General features: G+C 41.2%; 1 protein-coding gene and 1 long non-coding RNA gene across 2 annotated transcripts in view; one reads left to right on the top strand and one right to left on the bottom strand.

Moving 5' to 3' along the window:
* The window catches only part of BRDT (bromodomain testis associated), a 45,567-nt gene that overhangs the window by 930 nt on the left and 24,765 nt on the right, over window positions 1–19,872 (bottom strand). Inside the window, exons 12-14 of the mRNA XM_075003429.1 lie at window positions 13,074–13,138; window positions 6,207–6,412; window positions 869–1,049 (exon numbers count right to left, since the gene is read on the bottom strand). Of these exons, the coding sequence (XP_074859530.1) occupies window positions 869–1,049; window positions 6,207–6,412; window positions 13,074–13,138 (452 nt within the window). The remainder of the gene's footprint in view (window positions 1–868; window positions 1,050–6,206; window positions 6,413–13,073; window positions 13,139–19,872) is intronic.
* Window positions 1–19,872, top strand: part of LOC142018014 (uncharacterized) — a 37,205-nt gene that overhangs the window by 2,474 nt on the left and 14,859 nt on the right. The gene's annotated exons all lie outside the window — the stretch shown is intronic.

Below are 19,872 nucleotides of genomic sequence, written 5' to 3'. Positions count from 1 at the left end.
GTTGCATTCCTGACAACAAGGCATAAGTCAAATTTCATGCAAGTCAGGACCCACCTGGGGACAACCCCCAGTCCTGGCTGTGTCTGGCTCCACTCCACTTGCAGGAGCTGGGAAGCTGACCAGCACTGCTCAGTTTCCTGCATCCCAGGAATGGTGGGGAGCCAGGAGCCAGCTTGGCTCCTGGCTCCCACAAGGTTCCCAGCTGCCACTTGCTTCCTGGCTCCTCACCTCTCATAATTTTGACTTGCATTATTTAAAGTAACAAGTCAAAATCATGCATGTTGGGGGTCTACTGTATCCAAGAGTTAAAAGGAATTGAAGAAGTTCTTGGATCAGCTACAGTCAGTTTATTTTGGATGCAAAAGAACAGTAGGTAGAGCTATACAGCGCTCACAGGAAGTGGGTGAATGACATCACAACCTTAACTAGCTAAGGGAAAAAAAAAGTTTCCCCTCATACACAAGCACCCTTCATTAATCCTGGGGATAGGGAGGCAAGCTTGGGACTGGAAGAGAATTCCCACAGAAAATCCACTATGGGGATTTCTGGTTGCTGCTGGGGGCAGCAGAGTAATTTACAGGCAAGCCCAGGTGTACACCTGGAGCAGTCCAAAATTAGAGACACACAGAAGGACCATAAACCACATTTGATCCTCTCTCTCCATTTTTTTTTCCTGTGTTGTGCTTCCTGGATGTGTAGCACAGAAGCTTAAACCACACGTTGCTTCCTGGGCCAAATCCTTGGCTAATGTAAATCAGCCTAAGTCATTACCTTCAAGCGAATTTACACTGAGGCTCTAATCCATCTTATTTGTGCTCAGTTGAAAGTAAAGCAAAAGTTAATAGCTGAAAAAAGTTCCATGACTTACCGCTTCTCTATGCCTGCGCTCTTGCTCCATTTTTCTAGCTATGTTCCGGTCTTTGACAAAACCTATCTGGGTATCTTGTTGAATCCCTGGTGGTTGTTGCCACTCATTGTTTGGCTTCTCTTTTTGTGGCTCTTCATGGACTTGCAGTCCAGTGGATTCCAGTACTGCTCCTTCATGTGTCCTTAAAAGTAAAATAAAACATCTGAATCTTTTCCTTAGCAGTCTCTGTACACCAACTATCCCTTGATTTTACAAACTTTCGATTTCTGAAATTTTGCTACAACAGTGTAAGTTTATACTTATTTTTCAATTTACAAAACATTTTTGCTACAAACAACCACCAACCTTCATCTGCACGTCCACTTCATAAGTAACGAACATGAAAGAATACAGCAGAACTCACTGCGAGGCCAACTCATTTCTCTCAGTCACCCAGCTCTTTCCAACTAATTCGTGCACTTCATTGTGTCTGTCTCATCTTGACTGTGAACGACATTAATCTTCAAATATCTTTGTGATTGTTATGGGTCCTAGAGATGAAAGAGTTTCTTTGGGAACTGTCACAAAGGCCAAGAAACCAAGGAAAGCAATATCTGTGGCTACCAAACTTGAAGTAATTAAAAAGAATTGAAGAGGGGCAACAATCACAATACATTTGGCAATGAACCTGGCAGCATCAACAGTGCCTACTATCTTCATGCAGAAGGGAAAAAAGATAAAAATAGATGGCAGAAACGTACGTTAGTGGAGCTAAAAATAGCATTGAATAAGAGAGGCCAAGGATGAAATAATGGGTGAACTTGTAAGAGACTTAACACATTGGATTGACAGCCATAATAAATACAGCATGCCTTAGAGCTTCCTCATAGTAAGGGAGAAAGCCCTGTCTTTGTTTGGGGACCTGAAGAAGCAAGCCAAGAAAGAGACAAATTTGGGCCGCTGAAGTAATGTTCAAAGCAAGTCATGGTTGTTTGGTGTGCTTTAAAGTACATTCACATTATAGTTTGCATGTTACAGGCAACGCAGCACCTGCTGATATTTAGGCAGCTAACATTTTCCCAGCTGCATTGCAATGAATAACTAAAGGTGGATATTCTCAAACAAATCTTTAATGTTGACAAAAATGGAGCTTTTCTGGAAAAGAATGCCTTCCCAAACCTTTCTTTCAAGAGTAAAAACAAAAGCAACAGGTTTCAAGGCCTCAAAGGATCAACTGACATCTTAGTGGAGATTTGGAAGAAGACATGAAATCAAAGCCTCTCCTCGTTTACCATTCGGAAAATCCGAGGGCACCGAAAGGCTTAAACAAGGCATCATTACCTGTGGTCTAGCAGTCTAATCAAAAGGAATGAGTGACAAAGCAGGTTTTTGCTGATTACATAACAAGCTACTTTTCGTCATTCATATCTAAATATTGTGCTGATCCTCAGTAACGCTCCCAGTCACCCTATCAATGTTAGGCTATGGTGATAACATTTGAGTAGTTTTTTGCCCCCCCAAATACCACTTCCATCCTTCAGCCAATTGATCAAGGTGTCATTGCTACATTTAAAGCTTACTATATGCAACAGATGAGGTATGTTGTATCTGCATCAGACAGAGAAGACAAACCAACAATTAAAACAGTCGTGGAAGAACTACAGTGTCAAGAAGACTATAGAAAATATCAACTGCACGGAATAAGATTACTCAAAGTATCCTGAACGGTGTTTAGAAAAAGTGATTGCCAAAATATGTTCGTGATCTCTGTGGTTTTGAGGGTGAAGTAAAATATTCAAATTCTATCGTGCAAGCAGGATGAGGAAGACACAGAAGATCTATTACTGTCACACAGTAGTAGTAGTAGGCATCTTTCAGTCTGCATAGACTATGGATCGCACCCTTTAAAGTTTCAATTGAGGACTTCATTTACAGCGTCTGTTGTGACTATAAAGACCCACACGAGAGTGACAGTCCTTGCTGCATCTCTTGCTGAACAATTCATTCAGCTGGATGCAGAAAGAGTATCAGAAAAAGGAGGAAGAAGTAGTGGAGGAACCACAAAAAATGATGGATGTTAGAAATTCTTCAGTGCATTGGAGGCAGCTACATAAATTCTTGAGGACATGACCCAAACTTAGAATGGAGTTCAGCAGGCAAGCGACAAAGTCACGAAGCCATTCAATGCTGACAGGAAAAAGTAGGCTGCAGTACAAACTTAAGTTCTATCATTTTTTCCAACCCTCAGCCTCATCACCACCTCCTAAACCCTCATCGCCATTGACTGATCCTCAACTCTCAACCTCGAAAGCTGGAGATAGAACCACAACTAAGGAGGCTGAGATCACAACAGAACTGTTTCCAGGGATTATGCAGATGGTCCCGTGGAACGTGCATCAACATGACCTTCTTCACCACTAAGGACTGTCTAGTGGTAATAAAATGTCAAAAGAAAGCAATAAAATAGCACTCACTGTTCTTATTTTTATGATTTGTATAGTACTGTAACATACGTGGGAAAAATATTGGGTGATTTTTTTTTGGGAATCAGGAACCAGTCAGAATTTTACCCATTGAAATTAATGGGAATTCCATTTTCAATTTATGAATTTTCACCTTACAAAACAGTTTTCATGGAACAAATTAAGTTAGTAAATTGAGGGATAGGTGTAGCCTTTTTGCGCATTTCAGCTGAACGCACACACACAGAGCCACACACATCAGTAGCTTCATCAGCACACAGTGCTTTAAAATGTGGTCCAACAATATGTAATGCACATGTACATTCATAAAGCTTTCCCTGCTCCCCAATCTAAACATTATGTGGCAATATTGTGTTGTGAAATGGGTAGCAGCAGGACAAGCACCATTGACACACTACCACAATCCTATACACTGATGGTCTTTCTTGTAGGCGAGCACTGTTTTTGTAACTGAAGGATATAAAATGACTCTCTCTACCTGCAAATCAGGTAAGGGAAAAAAAAAAGACAGAAGACAGTCTAGTATCAAGGCTTCTGCCCTGTTCCTCTTTGACTGGCCAATCTGACAGAATTTTCTTCTATGGAGTCACTCTGCTGCCTAAAATAGGGCATGTATCAGACAGGTAGCCATGGTAGCGTGTATCTGCAAAAACAGCGAGAAGTCCTGTGTCACCTTATAGACTAACAGATATATTGCAGCATAATCTTTCATGGGCAAAGACCCACTTTGTCAGATGAATTAAAATAGGGCAAACCATCCCAATAATTTACTCCACTGCTAGCTCCCTTCCAATATTGGAAGTGAGACACATGGCATGGGGCAGACAGCAGTAACAGCCAGGCAGTGGCTTGTCATTTGACGACTTGGAGTACTGTAGAGAGGCGTTTTTGAGGGGCATGGCAGGTAGTGGAGAGGAGCTGTCAGCCTATAAATTATGGAGATTTGCCAAGTGCACTGTCAGTGACAGCTGTCTGGATTTGACAGCCTGCTGACTGCACATTAATATGGATGCAATGCACTAGCAGAGACCAAGAGAGATGCAGGACTTACTCCTACATATTTTAGGAGCAAGTTGCATGGATTGTATTGCCTCTGCAAGAATAGTGTAGATACAAGTTATAGTCAAGTAATTGGAGAGAACACTCAGTGTAACTTCTTGTAGCTGAGAAGTCTTTAACAAAGTCTTGTGTAAACAGTGGTGTAATGGAATGTTCAACTAGGCCTGTTTCTGTGAGAAGTACAAAATTTTCAAGTCTGTCTCCTCACAGGTCTGCAAATCTTTATAGTAGAGATGATATGCGATGGTCTCCTGGCAGCTAGGACTCTAACAGTTGCTCAGATACCAAACTATTCCATCTCCAGCAGCAATTGAAGTTGCTTTGGATGTTGCACTCAACTCTTTGAACAGACTTACAGAACAAACACACTATATCTTCCCCACTAAATGCAAAAAGGAAAAAGTTGTACCCCAAGGGACCTCCCCACTACCTCAGAAGAAAAGCAAAGTAAAAATCAACTACTAAAAAGGGAAATGGTTGCGGGGGGTGGCGGGGTGGAGAATCAGACATGAAGTGAACATTTATTAGTTTTCTGGAAAACTAAACTAGGCAAACCAACAGCAACACAGATTTCTTCTCCTGACTGAAAGTTTTTTTTAATTTATTTAAGAACATAGCCATGGGAGTAGGTAGTTGCATCGCCCTAGCATACAGCTAATAAAGTTTCATGCTGAGCGGTGCTAAGGGCTATTGTTGAGGGGAGAGGGTTGATCCAAAGATCACAAGGGGGGAAGAAAAAATCAAGCCCCTTTTAGCAAGTAGAAGATGTACTTGGTGTTGCTCAGGTCCTTAACTCAGTTTTTGGAAAATAAAATGGAAGTGTACATGCTTTATTTAAATAGTTGCTCTGGTGTGGGGCTGGGGGTGAGGGGTTCAGTATGCCGGCTGACCTGGAGGGGAATGGACTACTCCAGCTTGTAGCAGCTTAGGACCAGGTGAGAAGTGCCTCTCTATGGCCACTGCAGCTCCAGTGAGCACAGCGAGGAAGGGTTGCATGCTAGGGCAAATCCAAAGTTAGTCTTCCCCATGCTCCCCAGCCAGAGGGAGGAATGCAGCCAAGTGCTGGTTTAATCAGGGAGTATGGGGAAGTGCAATATTCCCACACAGGCCTGCCAACAGGGGAGGGTAAAGGGGACAGTTGCCCTGGGGTCCAACATTTCAAAAGGTGGCAGACAGCTTTCTGGGCCCCACTACACTACTGTGCAGCAGCAGTGGCCAGAGCTGCATGCCCCTTTGAAATGCTGTGGCAGGCTTCTCTGTCACTTCAAGGGTCTAAGGGAGGGAGAAGGGCCCAGCGCCACAGCCTGAGTGGTGCTAAGGACTGATTGTCCTTGGCCCCACCCTTCCAGAGGCACAGATCTGGGCTGCCTTCTCTGCTGCCCCAGGGCATGCAGTGGCTGTTGGGCCTGCTGTTCCCATGTGGGGTGGGGGATTGAGCCCTCCCATCCTCCTCAAAAGATACCCGAGGGCTCTTATTCCAGAACGAAACATTCACACACAGTTACTCAGGAATACTATTTCATAGCTCCCAGTATAAACCTGCCAAATTGGTTACAATTGATTGAATCTCTTATGGCTACTGGTACAGCTGCTCATTACCACATCTGTCAGTAACTGTTTTATCAGCTTATCAAATGACTTTGGTGCCTCATACTTGCATGGAAAAGCCAATGTTATGTATTCCAAAGGAGTCGTGTGGCACTACATCAAGAAATTGATTCCTTACTTGTTTACATTTTTAAGCAGAGTTTTACTTATATGCCACAGATGTGCAAAACTGGGTCATTTTCCCCACTTGTTTATAATGAATTGCAAACCTCTCTTTTTCTTGTGAGGAGTTTTTCCCTTTCTTCTGTGCTTGTTCTAGTTGTCGTCTTAACTCTTGTGCTCGCTCACTTTTTTCCTTTTCTAGCGCTGCTTTCTTGAACTGTTGGAAGTTCTCTGGAGATGCCTTTATGGGAACCGGCATTGTCATCGTTTTACATAAACTTATCCAGGAGTCTGCATTCTTGATCTTGATGTCCTGAAATTTAAGAAGTGACTGTAACTCGCATAATAGTTTGGGCATTAAACTACTTTTTCTTGGTAAATAAGTCACTTAGTCCTTACTACACTCAAAAGAAACTATTTTCACTGGACATAAGATGTAAACAATTTTTTCAGTTTAGTTTTCCACCATACATTGAGCTTCTCTAATTTGGCAACATCTGTGGTCTAGCAAAATTTTAGTTAACCGGATGTCCACTTATCATAGGTGTGGTCAAGTTTCCCATGGTCCCACAAAGTTTTACAGTCACCAGTCATAGCTGTCAGTGCTCTGTGCTGTTATTTAGCTCTAATTTATCCTAAATGTCTAAGAGCCCAGATTAAGGTGATTACTATTTTTCCTTTATGGAGAACAGATTGCTCACCAATCTCTTTATAATAACTACATGTATATGACGATTTATCACCCTTCAGCTCTCTTTTCTAAAGATGTCCAGTTCTTTAAATTTTACTTCAGGAGTCTTGGTTTCTAAACCTTTTTATTTTTGTTGCTATCTTCTGCTTTCTCTCTCCACCCCACCCTCCAGTTTGTCCATATCTAAAACACGGTGTTTAAAATTGGCTAGGAGTAAATCACCAATGCTACATAGAACAATTACTTCTTTATCAGACTTGTTAAATACCCCCTAAAATGACAATTTTAGCCTTGTGTACAACAGCATTGCATTGTTGATTTGCAGTCAGTGTGAGATCCACTATAATCCCTTAAGCCCTTTTCTGCAGTACTGCTGCCTAGCCACTTATTTTCATTATATATTTGGAAATTTGCACAATTGTTTGATGACTTTACTGCTATTGATTTTATATGAGTTATTTATCAAGGGGATTTAGAATTCTAATCCTCTCCTCCAAAATGCTTGCAACACCTTCCAGTTTAGTGTTATCTGCAAATTGAGAACATACTTGCTATTCCATTATCCAAGTTATTAATGAAAATATTTACTAATAATGACTAGTGATATTATTCCTGGTTCCAATAAGAAGAATATAGCAGTAGAGATACATTACTGACAGCCTAATCAGGATGGCGATATTGATTGTGCAATGCTCAGGGAGATCAGAGAGGCTATAACAGCTATGTCTAGACTGCAGGCTTCTGTTGACAGAGCACACATCCAGACTGCAGATCTCAGAACAGATCTGTTGGTCGGGAGCATTCAGTCGACGTCCCTATATAGCTTGTTCCACAAGGAAGACAGGGATGTCTCGGGGCTGAGGGGGCAGGTTTCCAACAATATTTGGCCCAACGATCCAGATTATGTTGGGAAACTAACAGAAGGAATAGACAAGCCAGTAAGTTCTTGGACTGCATTGGAAACAACTTTTTATTACAGAAGGTTGAAAAAGCTACTGGGGGGAAAAACTGTCCTAGATTTGATTTTAACAGATAGGAACTGATTGAGAATTTGAAAGAGGAAGGCATCTTGGGTAAAAGTGATCATGAAATCAGAGTTCACAATTTTAAGGAAGGGTAGAAGGCAGAACAGCAAAATAGAGACCATGGATTTTAGGAAGGCAGATTTTGATAAAGACTCAGAGAGCTTGTAGGTAAGGTCCCGTGAGAAGCAAGACTGAGGGGAAAAACAATGGAGGAGTGTTGGCAGTTTTTCAAAGGGACATTAAGGGCCAAAAACAAGCTATTCCACTGCATAGGAAAAAATATGGCAAGAGACCACCTTGGCTTAACCAAGAGATCTCGTACGATCTCAAAATAAGAGAGGAATCATAGAAAAATGTAAACTAGGACAAATTACAAAGGATAAATATAGGCAAATAACGCAGGAATGCAGGGGCAAGATTAGAAAGGCAAAGGCACAAAATGAGCTCAAACTAGCTACGGGTGTAAAGGGAAACAAGGTGACATTTTATAAATACATTGGAAGCAAGAGGAAGACCCAAGACAGGGTAGGTCCATTGCTGAGTGAGGAGGGAGAAACAGTAATGGGAAACTTGGAAATGGCAGAAATGCTTAATAACTGCAATGTTTCAGTCTTCACCAAGAAGTCTGAAGGAGCACCTAAGAATGAACACTAATGGGAAAGAGTTAGATTAAAAAGATAAAATAAAAAAAATCACTTAGAAAAGTTAGATGTGTGCAAGTCACCAAGGCCTGATGAAATGCATCCTAGAATACTCGAGCTGATAGAGGAGGTATGTTAGCCTTGAGTATCATCTTTGGAAAATCATGGGAGACAGGAGAGATTCTAGAAGACTGGAAAAAGGCAAATATAGTGTCCATCTATAAGAAGGGGAATAAAAACAATGCAGGAAATTACACACCAGTCAGTTTAACTTTTGTGCCAGGAAAGATAATGGAACAAGTAATTAAAGAAATCATCTGCAAACACTTGGAAGGTAGAAAGGCGATAGGGAAGAGCCAGCATAGATTTGTAAAAACACAAAATCATGTCAAACCAATCTGATAGCTTTCGTTGATAGGGTAATGAGCCTTGTGGATAAGGGAGAAGTGGTGGATGTGATTTACCTAGATTTTAGTAAGGCATTTGATACGGTCTTGCATGATATTCTTATCAATAAGCTAGGCGATACAACTTAGTGGGACTGTTAAAAGGTGGGTGGCAAAACTGGATGGATAGTTGTACTCAGAGAGTAGTTATTAATGGTTCTCAATCCTGCTGGAAAGGTGTTACAAGTGGAGTTCCTTTCACAGGGGTCTGAATTGGGACCAGTTCTGTTCAATATCTTCATCAACAATTTAGATATTGGCATAGAAAGTACGCTTAAGTTTGCGGATGATACCAAACTAGGAGGGGTTACAACTGCTTTGGAGGATAGGGTCAAAATTCAAAATGATTTGGACAAATTGGAGAAATGGTCTGAGGTAAACAGGATGAAGTTTAATAAAGTCAAAATGCAAAGTGCTCCACTTAGGAAGGAACAATCAGTTTCACGCATACAGAATGGGAAGCGACTGCCCAGGAAGGAGTATGGCGGAAAGGGATCTAGGGGTTATAGTGGACCACAAGCTAAATATGAGTCGGTGTGATGCTGTTGCAAAAAAAAGCAAGACACAAGAAGTCATTCTTCTGCTCTACTCTGCGCTGGTTAGGCTTCAGCTGGAGTATGGCATCCAGTTCTGGGCACCACATTTCAAGAAAGATGGAGAAATTGGAAAGGGTCCAGAAAAGAGCAACAAGAATGATCAAAGGACTAGAGAACATAACCTATGGAGAAAGGCTGAAAGAATTGGGCTTATTTAGTTTGGAAAGGACAAGATTAAGGAGCGACATGATAGGGGTTTTCAGGTATCTAAAAGGGTGTCATAAGGAGGAGGGAGAAAACTTGTTCTTTTTGGCCTCTGAGGATAGAGCAAGAAGCAATGGGCTTAAACTGCAGCAAGGGGGTTTTAGGTTGGACATTAGGAAAAAGTTCCTGTCAGGGTGGTCAAACACTGGAATAAGTTGCCTAGGGAGGTTGTGGAAATCTCCATCTCTGGAGATGGTTAAGAACAGGTTAGATATATGTCTATCAGGGACTGTCTAAATAGTATTTGGTCCTGCCATGAGGGCAGGGGGCTGGACTTGATCACCTTCTGCAGGTCCCTTCCAGTCCTCGCATTCTATGATTCTGAAATAAACCCTTGCAAATAAGACTGCTTAAATTCTTTTTTTTTGGCAACAGCTATCCAAAAATCTCAACTAATGGCAAAAAAAAAAGTACATCAGCAACTAGAAGTCTGCTAAACAACTGGATGATCAAGATGCTAAAAGCAGGGGTCTCTGACACCAGGCCTGTGGGCCAGATTCTGCCTACAGAGCTGTCAGTGGGCCATTTTTAAAAAGGCAGCCACTTGGCTCTCAGGGCCAGGCAGAGTGTGGCACGGCACAGCTTGGCTTGCTCAGGGCTACAGCACAGCGGTTCTGGTGAGTCATTGGGGTTGTGGTGTAAGGTGCCTGGCTGTGGGAGGGGAGTTTGGAGCTATTATGTGTCAGCCCATGGAACATGTGAAAAATTGCTGCACAGCCCCCAACAAGAAAAAGCTTGGACACTCCTGACCTAAAAGGAACATTCAATGAGAACAAGAGCATTGCAGAGAAGTTAAATGAATTCTTTGTATCAGTCAGTCTTCATTGCTAAAGATGAGGGAGATTCTCAAACCTGAACTTTTGTCATCTTTAACAGTTCCTCAGTGTTTTGTTTGTTTGTTTTTTTTCTTGAATTGAGATGTCATTAGGATTGGTTTTGGAACAAAAAAAACTGGACAATAAGGTCATCATGACCAGAGGGTGAATCACTCAAGAGTTCTGGGGGAACTGAAAACATGAAATTGCAGAGCTATTAAAAATTTGTAACCAGTCACTTAAAACTATATGAATGGAGGATAGCTAATGTGATGCCAATTTTTAAAAGGAACTCCAAAGATAATCCTTGCAAATAGAGACTAGTAATCTGATCTTCAGTCCTGGGCAAATTGGTTGAAACTACACTAAACAACAAAATTGTCATACAGATAGACTAACAATTTGTTGGTCGGAAGAGTCAACATGCAAAGCGGGGGGGTGGAAATCAAGCTTCCACAATCTACTAGAATTGTTTGAAGGGGTCAACAAGCCTTGGACAATGGGGAATGTACCTAGATTTTCAGAAAGCCTTCGACGAGGTCTCTCAAAGGCTTGTCAGCAAAGTAAACTGACATGGGGTGAACAGAAAGGTATTTACATGGATTGGTAACTAGTTAAAAGTTAGCAAACAAATCATAGGAATAAATGCTCAGATTTCAGAATGGAGAGAAAAGTAATGGTGTCTCCAATGGATCTGTACTGGGACAAGTCCTATTCAAAATAGTCTTAAATGATCTGGGAAAGGGGTAAACACTGGAAGTGGCAAAAATTTGCAAATGATTAAAAACTAGTCATGATAGTTAAGTTCCAATCAGACTGTGTAGAGCTACAAAGGACTCATACAACTGAGTGACTGGGGAAAAAAAAAAAAGGAAGATGTAATTTTAGGTTCATAAATGCAAAATAATGCACATTGGAAAAGTCATACTATCCACAAATTACAGCATCTAAATGATCTTTTACCATGCAAGAAAGCTTGGCATAATTGTGGATAATTCTCTGAAAGCATCCACTCTATGTGCAGGGTCAGCCAAAAAGGCCAATGTTGGGAATCATTAAGAAACAGAGAATACCACAAAATATCAATATTATTTATTTGGGGTTGGACTAGATCTCATCATAGAATCTATGATTTCCATATTGGCTCTGTATAAGTTTATTGTACACCCATGTTTGAACACTGTGTGGAGATAATCACCCCACCTCAAAAGTATTAGCACTGGAAAAATTTCGGAAAGCCACAACAAAATTCAGGGTATGGAACAGCTACCATGAGAAGAGGAAGATGACTGGAACTTTTTAGCTTGGGGGGGCGGGGGGAAGAAAAACATGATCGAGGTTTTTAAAGTTATGACCATGTGGAGAAAGTGGTTACTCAAGTGCTATATAGTCCTCATAACACAAGAGCTAGGGATCAACAAATTAAACAATTCTCCCCCCACTCCACACACCCACACACTGCAGTCAGGATATTGCAGTGGCAAAGACTATAAAAGGGTTCTACTCCTCCCTCAAGCCTCCACAGTACAGAAGTTCATGGAGGACAGCTCTATCCCTAGCCTGTGGGTGCCAGAAGATGGGAATGGAGACAGGGAGCAGGTCACTCACAATGCTCACTATTATGTTCATTCTCTCTGGGGCACAGTGGCCAATGCCAGGTAAGAAGTCTGGATATTGGGCAAAATGGACTTTTGGTCTTATCCAGCATAGACATTCTTGTGTTCTTTTTTCGTATGACCAGGGCTAAAACCTCACTTACATGTTCTACCATTTTTGACAAGTATTCCGAATTTAGTTTTTCAATCAGTAGTGAGCCTGCTTTATAGTAATTTAATCTAAACTGTATTTCTCGAAGTTGCTTATGAGAATGTTAGGTGGGCCTGTCAACAGCTTTACTAGAGTCTTGCTGTATCATGGCTGCTGTGTCCACTCCTCTATTCCACTAGAGGAGTTACCCTGTCAAAGATGATTTGTTCTTGACAAATCTCTGTTGATAGTTGCTCATCACGTGGTTATTCTCTAGAATTGTTGCAGTATTTTTCTGGATATGGAAATTAGAGTCACTAGTCTAATTCCTTAGTCCTCCTTTTCCACCTTTTGACATGAAGTACAGTTTCCCTTTCTGCAATTGTCTGTGACCTCTTCTGTCCTCTAGCAGTACTCAGATAATTCCTAGCCATTTTGAGACTGCTTCCATCATTTCCTTAATTACTCTAGGGTGAATTTCATGCAGCCTTGCTGACTTGACTACATCCGCCTTATCTAAATATGTTCTTTTCCTATTCCAGGTGGTTACAGTAGATGACAACATAGAATAGAGTGAACCATAAAAACATTACACAGGGTTTGAAATAGAAACATGTTTAAGTCCACCATTCCAATAGCTCCCCAAGGTGTGAGACAACACAACACAAACCATAGAAATCAGAGAAGAGAAAATCCTCAGATAAAGGTGATACAGCTTTATAAACAAGCTTTGAAGATCTTCAGCTTAGACAAGCAAAATTGTTTCCTTGAGTCTTAGATAGGGACATCCAGAAAGACAAGAATTCCTACCTTTTTAGGAAGAATTTGAAGTTTAAGATCTTGTGTGGTTTTATCATCAGTGCTGTCAGATTGACCTGTTGGAATAATAGAATGTGCTTTATGAATCATGTTAATCATCTGGAAGGCACTTAGAATTTCTGGAATGCAAACCCACTGAGAAAAGTCCCTCACAAGTTGGTCTCTGCTTTTATCCACATGGCAGAAGAGCTCCTGAATTTCAGTCCTCTCATGCCTGAAGTACTTTCCACTTTGAGTTGGAAGTTAAAGGGTTGGAATTAGGTTTGTAGATTTTGTTCCACCCTTCATTTTGCAAAGGCTCTCTACATCCCATATTTGCCACATGGGAAGTAATGTAGGCAGGACAACCTCTTAGAAACTGCAGTGCTTCTTATTTCTAGTTACTGGAGTGGCAAAAAGCCACCTATATACAGTAAACTCATCTCGCATTCTATTATCTGGAAGTCAGATAACTAAAATTTACTTATGCTGGTTAAGTTTTCCATGAGTACAGTATAGTGAAAGTAAATATAGCAAATACAGTATAAGTTTACAGTATACAATACCACTGTTGATGGTAAAGTACTCAGCATATATTTGTTTCTTAATATCTAATCTTGTTTTTCTTTAGTGTTATGCACTGCTAGGTATACTGCTCAATTATTCAGATTTGAATATCTGGCAGCCTCCCAGTCCCAGGGCTGCTGGATATGAAAGAGTTTAATACAGTAAACACCTCTTTTCCCCTCCCCCACCTGAGAGAGCAAGCACCAGAGAGAGATTGTACTGCATCTCTCCTGTGATGATCCCAGCTTCCTCTAGAGAGGGAGGAGTCAGTTACTTAGTAACCTCACATTCTGCATAAATGCATTTCTCCTGCCAGTTTCCACTTTCTTAAGCAAGTAGGTCAGCCACTAAGGTCTTATCATGTAAACCCATTTCTACTTCCAGTAGCTCCAGGGTACAGAATGTTTAAGAAATAAGTTATGTGCTCTGAGTGATCATCTTATTTGTTACACTAATAAAAATTCATCTGAAAGGCAAACTAGAAATTCCAGATCACATACTGTGTATAAATTTCTACCACCATACATATTGCAAAAGACAAAAACACCCAGTTTCATCTATGCTTCTGCCATAAATATTTTTGAATCATGCACTTTAAGAGTAGAAATATCTTGACAAATATGTGCAGTTGCAGAGGACAGTCTTCCATTATTTTCAGGCAACACATGCTGAATCAGTAGGCAAAGTTACCACACAGTAACAAAACCATTATGTAACGTTATTTTGTTTTTACCAGAGATATCACTGCTTTTTAGTGCTCAATCTGTCTCTAGATTGTAGAGCACTATAGGGATGGAAGCAATAGCATTTTTCACATAGGAACTGCTTTGGACCTTGATCTAGCACAAGACATAGGTTCAATATTTTTGCACCTTTGTGACAAAGCTCACCATCATCTGCTCTGGGTAATGAAACTAGGGTTCAACAATTGTATGCGTTTTTTTTAAAAACGATGTTTAACAGATTTGATAGCTACAGGATAAAAATATTATGTAAGCAGTTACATAACTATTCCCAGTTCACAGATGTATAGAAAATACGGCTGCTTCTACACTCTGACTCTCCTGTCAGAGGTGGCATCGTAAAGACAGTTGGAAATTCATGCGGCTGCTATTAGGCTCATGAGGCGCTGTATATGCACTTTAGCACCTTATTATCCAGCTTCCAAGTGCAGATTGACAGTGAAGATGGGGGCAGCTCCAAAATAAGTGCCGTACTTCGACATTCCCTTACTCTGATCTAGTTCTGTGGGAGTAAAGGAATGTCAAAGTGGGGCACTTATTTTGAAGCTGCCCCCATCTTCACTGTCAATCTGCCATTTGAAGTCTGCACTTTGAAGCTGGATAATGAGGTGCTAATGTGCCTATTTGCATAACAGCAGCTGCACAAAATTTCTAAACTGCCTTATTACAACGTTGCCTCTGACAGTTGAGTGTGTAGAAGCAGCTTAAGACACTTAGGGGCCTTCAAAATTATTAGCTCATCTCCAAGTGAGATTTTCCAAAAGTAACTTTTAAAAGAAAAAACATTTCAAACAGTCTTTTTAAAAGTCAGAAAAGGACCATGTCATTATTTAAAATGAACAATAGTTTTCACTAGCCAAATAAAATAGAATCCTCAGTCAAGGCAGCTACGTGGATGAGGGTCTGAGCCCTGGTACATCTGACTGATGACCCTTATAAATTTCTGGAACCATTTGAACTGTCTGGAAAGCTTCTAAGTGACTTTTCTCTACTTCTGAATCATCTTTCTCCACCATGGAGATTTGGCATTGAAGTAACCCTTCAGTTCTTAATGTGAATATGTCCATCACCCTCCCCCCACACCAGGGTCCAGCACCATGTTGTGCAATAGACATTGGACAAATTTCCCATATTCAGGTGAAGGACTTGGAGTGTAAGGGGGTGGGGGGTATATCATTCAGTTTTTGGACATATTACCATGGATCTAAGTTTTTTTTTTTTTTTGTTTGTTTTTTTTTACCCCAGACATTTGTGCCCATGTATGGGCCTACTGGCAATCACTGCCCCACACAAACAACTGGACATGTCAAGGTGATGAAGTCTGGAGCCTAATCTTCAGCAGAAGAGGCTCAGCTGTGAAGGCCAGTACATCGTGTACCAGGCATGTTTACTCCTGGGTATTTATCTTGGTGCAAAGTAATCCAACAATCCTGAAAGCTCTGACCAGACTTGTAATGTAAAGTGAGGATTTTCTTGAAACAGAAAAGAGGGTTCATGGCAGTCTTTCAGAATCCTAGTAGGTGACCTGAGCAGGCATCAAGAAGCCACTTCATCTTCACTTTAAGAACACGAGTGCAAGATGGTGAAACTCAAGTTAATGCGAGGTACCGTGAATGGAGTTGCTGGCTCCCACCTGGCATTTCCTCCCTTGACCAGAACAGGAAAAGAGCTGCAGATCATTACCCATGAGCTTCATGAGTCCCAGGCTACGAGTGCATCAGGGAGTCCTGTACTTGGAGCTCACAGTGGTACGGTTGTGTATTGAAGCAACTCCACTAGGACTGACTACAGGACAGCTAAGATGGCACCAACAAAAAGGTAGTGTCAGAACAGTCTTGGAGGACAGGCAGACTTTTTTCAGGTTTTTCTAGGAAACAGGTGACTATACAAAAACAATTAGGTTTGCTTTTCTGAAAAATCTTGACAAGAGGTTCAGACATACACACACTTCTTTTAAGCAAATTTTAAGTCAAAGTGAGCCAGTAAAGATGCACATAGTAGTTCTTGGTACTCATATACCATCTTTAAGGAGCACAAAAGCTTAAGTCTAAGTTCCTTCCGAGATTCATGGAAAACCATTTTCCCCAGTGGTTTAGTAAAAGAAAATAAATTTGATAAACCAGTAGCAAGCTCAGTTTGGGTGACCGGGAAACACATCCCCTGCTAGTTACAGCTGCCACAGCATTTCTCATTTTTTTTTTTTTTAAAAAGCCCCACACAGAAGGCAAACTAGTGCATGCACCCCTGTGGATCAAAAGCTAACCAAGTCATAATATACCTTGAGCAAATACCTTCTCTCACCTTCAGTCTTGAGATACTTTCTGCAGCAACCTTGTTATGTACAAGAACTCTACCTTTATTGCTCCCTTGTCTGGGCCTGGCATGAAGCATGCTAACTCTGGTAATAACAGTGGGGATGAGAAGAATCATCCCACAGCCCCCTTCCACTCACCATGCGAGAACTGTAGGAGTAGAGAGAAGGACTGAAGGAAAAGAATAAAGAACACAAAACTAAGGAGAACAGAGAAAGGGGGGTGGGGGAGGCAGAGATTGAAAGGAAAAAAGAACAAGCCATTCAGACAAAGAAAAGACGGAAACAGGAAAGAATAAAAGTGTTTTTCAATATTTATAGCTTGCTTTACTGTCAGTTTGGCTGTAAACTTCAAGGCAAGCCCCTTGCTTTCATGTGTTTCAAACAGTGTGCAGGCAGCAATTCAAAAGCAAGAAGGCAAGATTATTTGAATTATAATTCATGTAAAACACATACTAGATGTGCTCCAAATACTTTATGTACACTAAAAAAAGAATCTAGTAATACTTAAGTATTGCAGTACAGAAGGGTTGACTTAAGACTGCAGTTTGAAAGCATTGTTTTGGTATATTTAAGTTTTAGTTAATCCTAAATTTCTAAGGCCATTCATTAACAACCTTTACTGTTAATTGTTGAAAGTTTGTAAATAAAATAGGCTTTTTAGTATTCATTAAGTTTTGTTTGAAATTGGTGCAAGGCAAGTGAAAGAGGAAGATATGTTTCTATCTTCACTGCATTGTTAGTGAAGCATTACCCCAACCCAACTCTTGTTCTCACACAAATACTTCTAGGTCAAGGTAACTTTGATCTTGAAGTAGCTAGCCCGGGGGTCTGCAACTTGCAGCTCCAGAGCTGGATGCAGCTCTTTAAGGATTTCTTTGTGGCTCCTGATGCTATAATTGCTAAGTGTGTTATCAAAAAAAAAAAAATCAGGCTCTTTTTTTTTTTTTTTTTGATAAGTAGCGAATGTCTAAAAGCCCCAAAACAACCAACTTATAAACTAAAAAGCAAACATCCAACATTTTGAGATCACATACCTCCCCTTAGCATCCTCCAGTGAGAGAGGGGGTTCAGGAATGAAAGTCAGGAAGACAGTGGTACAAACACACGAGTAAATGTGAGGAAATAGAATGTAAAAAATTTGAATACCCTGCAGCAAACACGTATCGCATTACAAATCATTGGCTGCAGCTCTATTGCATTCCACTTTTGGAAGTGGAATGCAAATGAGCAAGATTGCAAATGTAGTGAGGTGTGGATTTACATATCTTGCACCTCATTTACATAGTGTGAATGAGCTTCATTTGCATTCCCAAAAGCAGAATGCAGCGTAGCCACAACCATTGTGCATGCACCATTCTTAAAATATGGATTACAAAAAGTATGGTTTGATGTAATTTATTAAGGACTTTCATATTCACATGCATTGCAGCTCTTGAATTATTGAGTTGCTTACAGAATTGGAAAACATGGCTTTTCTCCCTACTTCAGTTGCCAATCCCTGAACTAGCCAATCGAGGGATGAAGCTCAAGCTATCTACTCAGTTTGAGAATAGTTAAGCCATATGCTGCAGAGAGGACTGATCCAGTAGTAGCTCGATACCTACTAAGCCTGAATTGAGCAAAAATACTAGTCTAGTCCAGTGGTTCCCAACTTTTTTCAGTAACATGGCACACTTCAAAAGACAAAAAAGCTTCCACACCATACCCACTTTCAGTTGAATTGATTGCTCATAAACTTCATATTTACTATAGTTACAGTCTTAGGCTGGGTCCACACTTGCTCCCAACTTTGAAGGGGGCATGTTGATCAGGGAGATTGCTGATGAACTGCTGTGGTGAATACACAGCGCTTCATTAGGCTAATTCTCCCACACGGCAACTTTGAAACTTCAAACTTCGAAGTCCCCACAGCTACACGCATGTCGGCACTTGGAAGTTTGAAGTTTCAAAGTTGCCATGTGGGAGAATTCAAACTTCCAAGTGCCGACATGCGTGTAGCTGTGGGGACTTCAAAGTTTGAAGTTTCAAAGTTGCCGTGTGGGAGAATTAGCCTAATGAAGCGCTGTGTATTCACCACAGCAGTTCATCAGCAATCTCCCATCTCCCTGATCAACATGCCCCCTTTGAAGTTGGGGGCAAGTGTAGACAAGCTTAGAGAGGTTTGCAGCATAATAGTGCAAACAACTCGCTAAACAAGGATCAAATGCAATAATATTTCAAAGCCTCCAAAGAATATACTACCTTCAACAGCAAGAACAGAAGTTTTCAAGATCTCCTCAGTGCCGTGATAGTAGATGTTGAGTGAACAAGTAATCATGAAGTCACTTGAGAAAGCAGGCTTCCCTCCTGGCCAGCCCCTTGTATCCAGGACAAGACACTTAAACTGCATCCCATTTTCAACAGGCTCCCTCCCTACCACCACAGTAGGCAGGTGGGGCTGGGCTCCCTGGTAGCTCATTTGGGCTGGGAAGCAGCATTTCAGCTGCCTTCCAGTTCAAAGGGGATCCTGGGGGATAAGCATTTCCCCATCATGGTGGCTCAGCAAATGGGGTGGGGAGGTGTTTAGAAACTGACCAACCCTGTGCCAGTCACAGTAAAAGGAAATTGATTATCCCTGTGCCAGCTGAGACTCAGGCAGCCTAGTTGCTTGAGCCCCAACTGGGTGTGGGGTCATCAATTCCTCTCCCCCCCACCGCACACCACCCGAGTGGCTCTGCTAAGAGCCACTGTGAGGGGAAATTTCACAGCATGCTTGGAAACTTTTCACAGCACAATGTGCCATGACACATGGGTTGAAAACCACTGCTCTAGGGACTGGTTATTTCCAACCTCTTTATCAAGAGCCTCTTAACCCAACTGAACTAACTGCTCCATAGTTTATGGGCTCTGTTTACTATATTTTCCATGAAATATGAAGCTTCAGAACTCCCTTTTTAGCAGAATCCCCTAACTCATGGCTACAATGCGGAACTCTGAAGGGAATGAAATGCCACAGAGGACACACTGATACCTGTAGCCCCTGCTTTTGCAATCGCGACGCAAGACTGAAGCAGTATTTTAATCAATTTGTTTCTACAATAGGGCAAGTTATTTTGATAAAGCTCTACTTCCCACAAAAGCCAGATAAGGAATAAACCACCTGGAGTCATTTCAGCGAGCATCAGACAATCCTTTTAAAGTGCATTCA

Source organism: Carettochelys insculpta, chromosome 9 (genome assembly GCF_033958435.1).
Source record: "Carettochelys insculpta isolate YL-2023 chromosome 9, ASM3395843v1, whole genome shotgun sequence".
NCBI lineage: Eukaryota > Metazoa > Chordata > Testudines > Carettochelyidae > Carettochelys > Carettochelys insculpta.
This window is presented reverse-complemented; position numbering and strand designations above follow the sequence as displayed.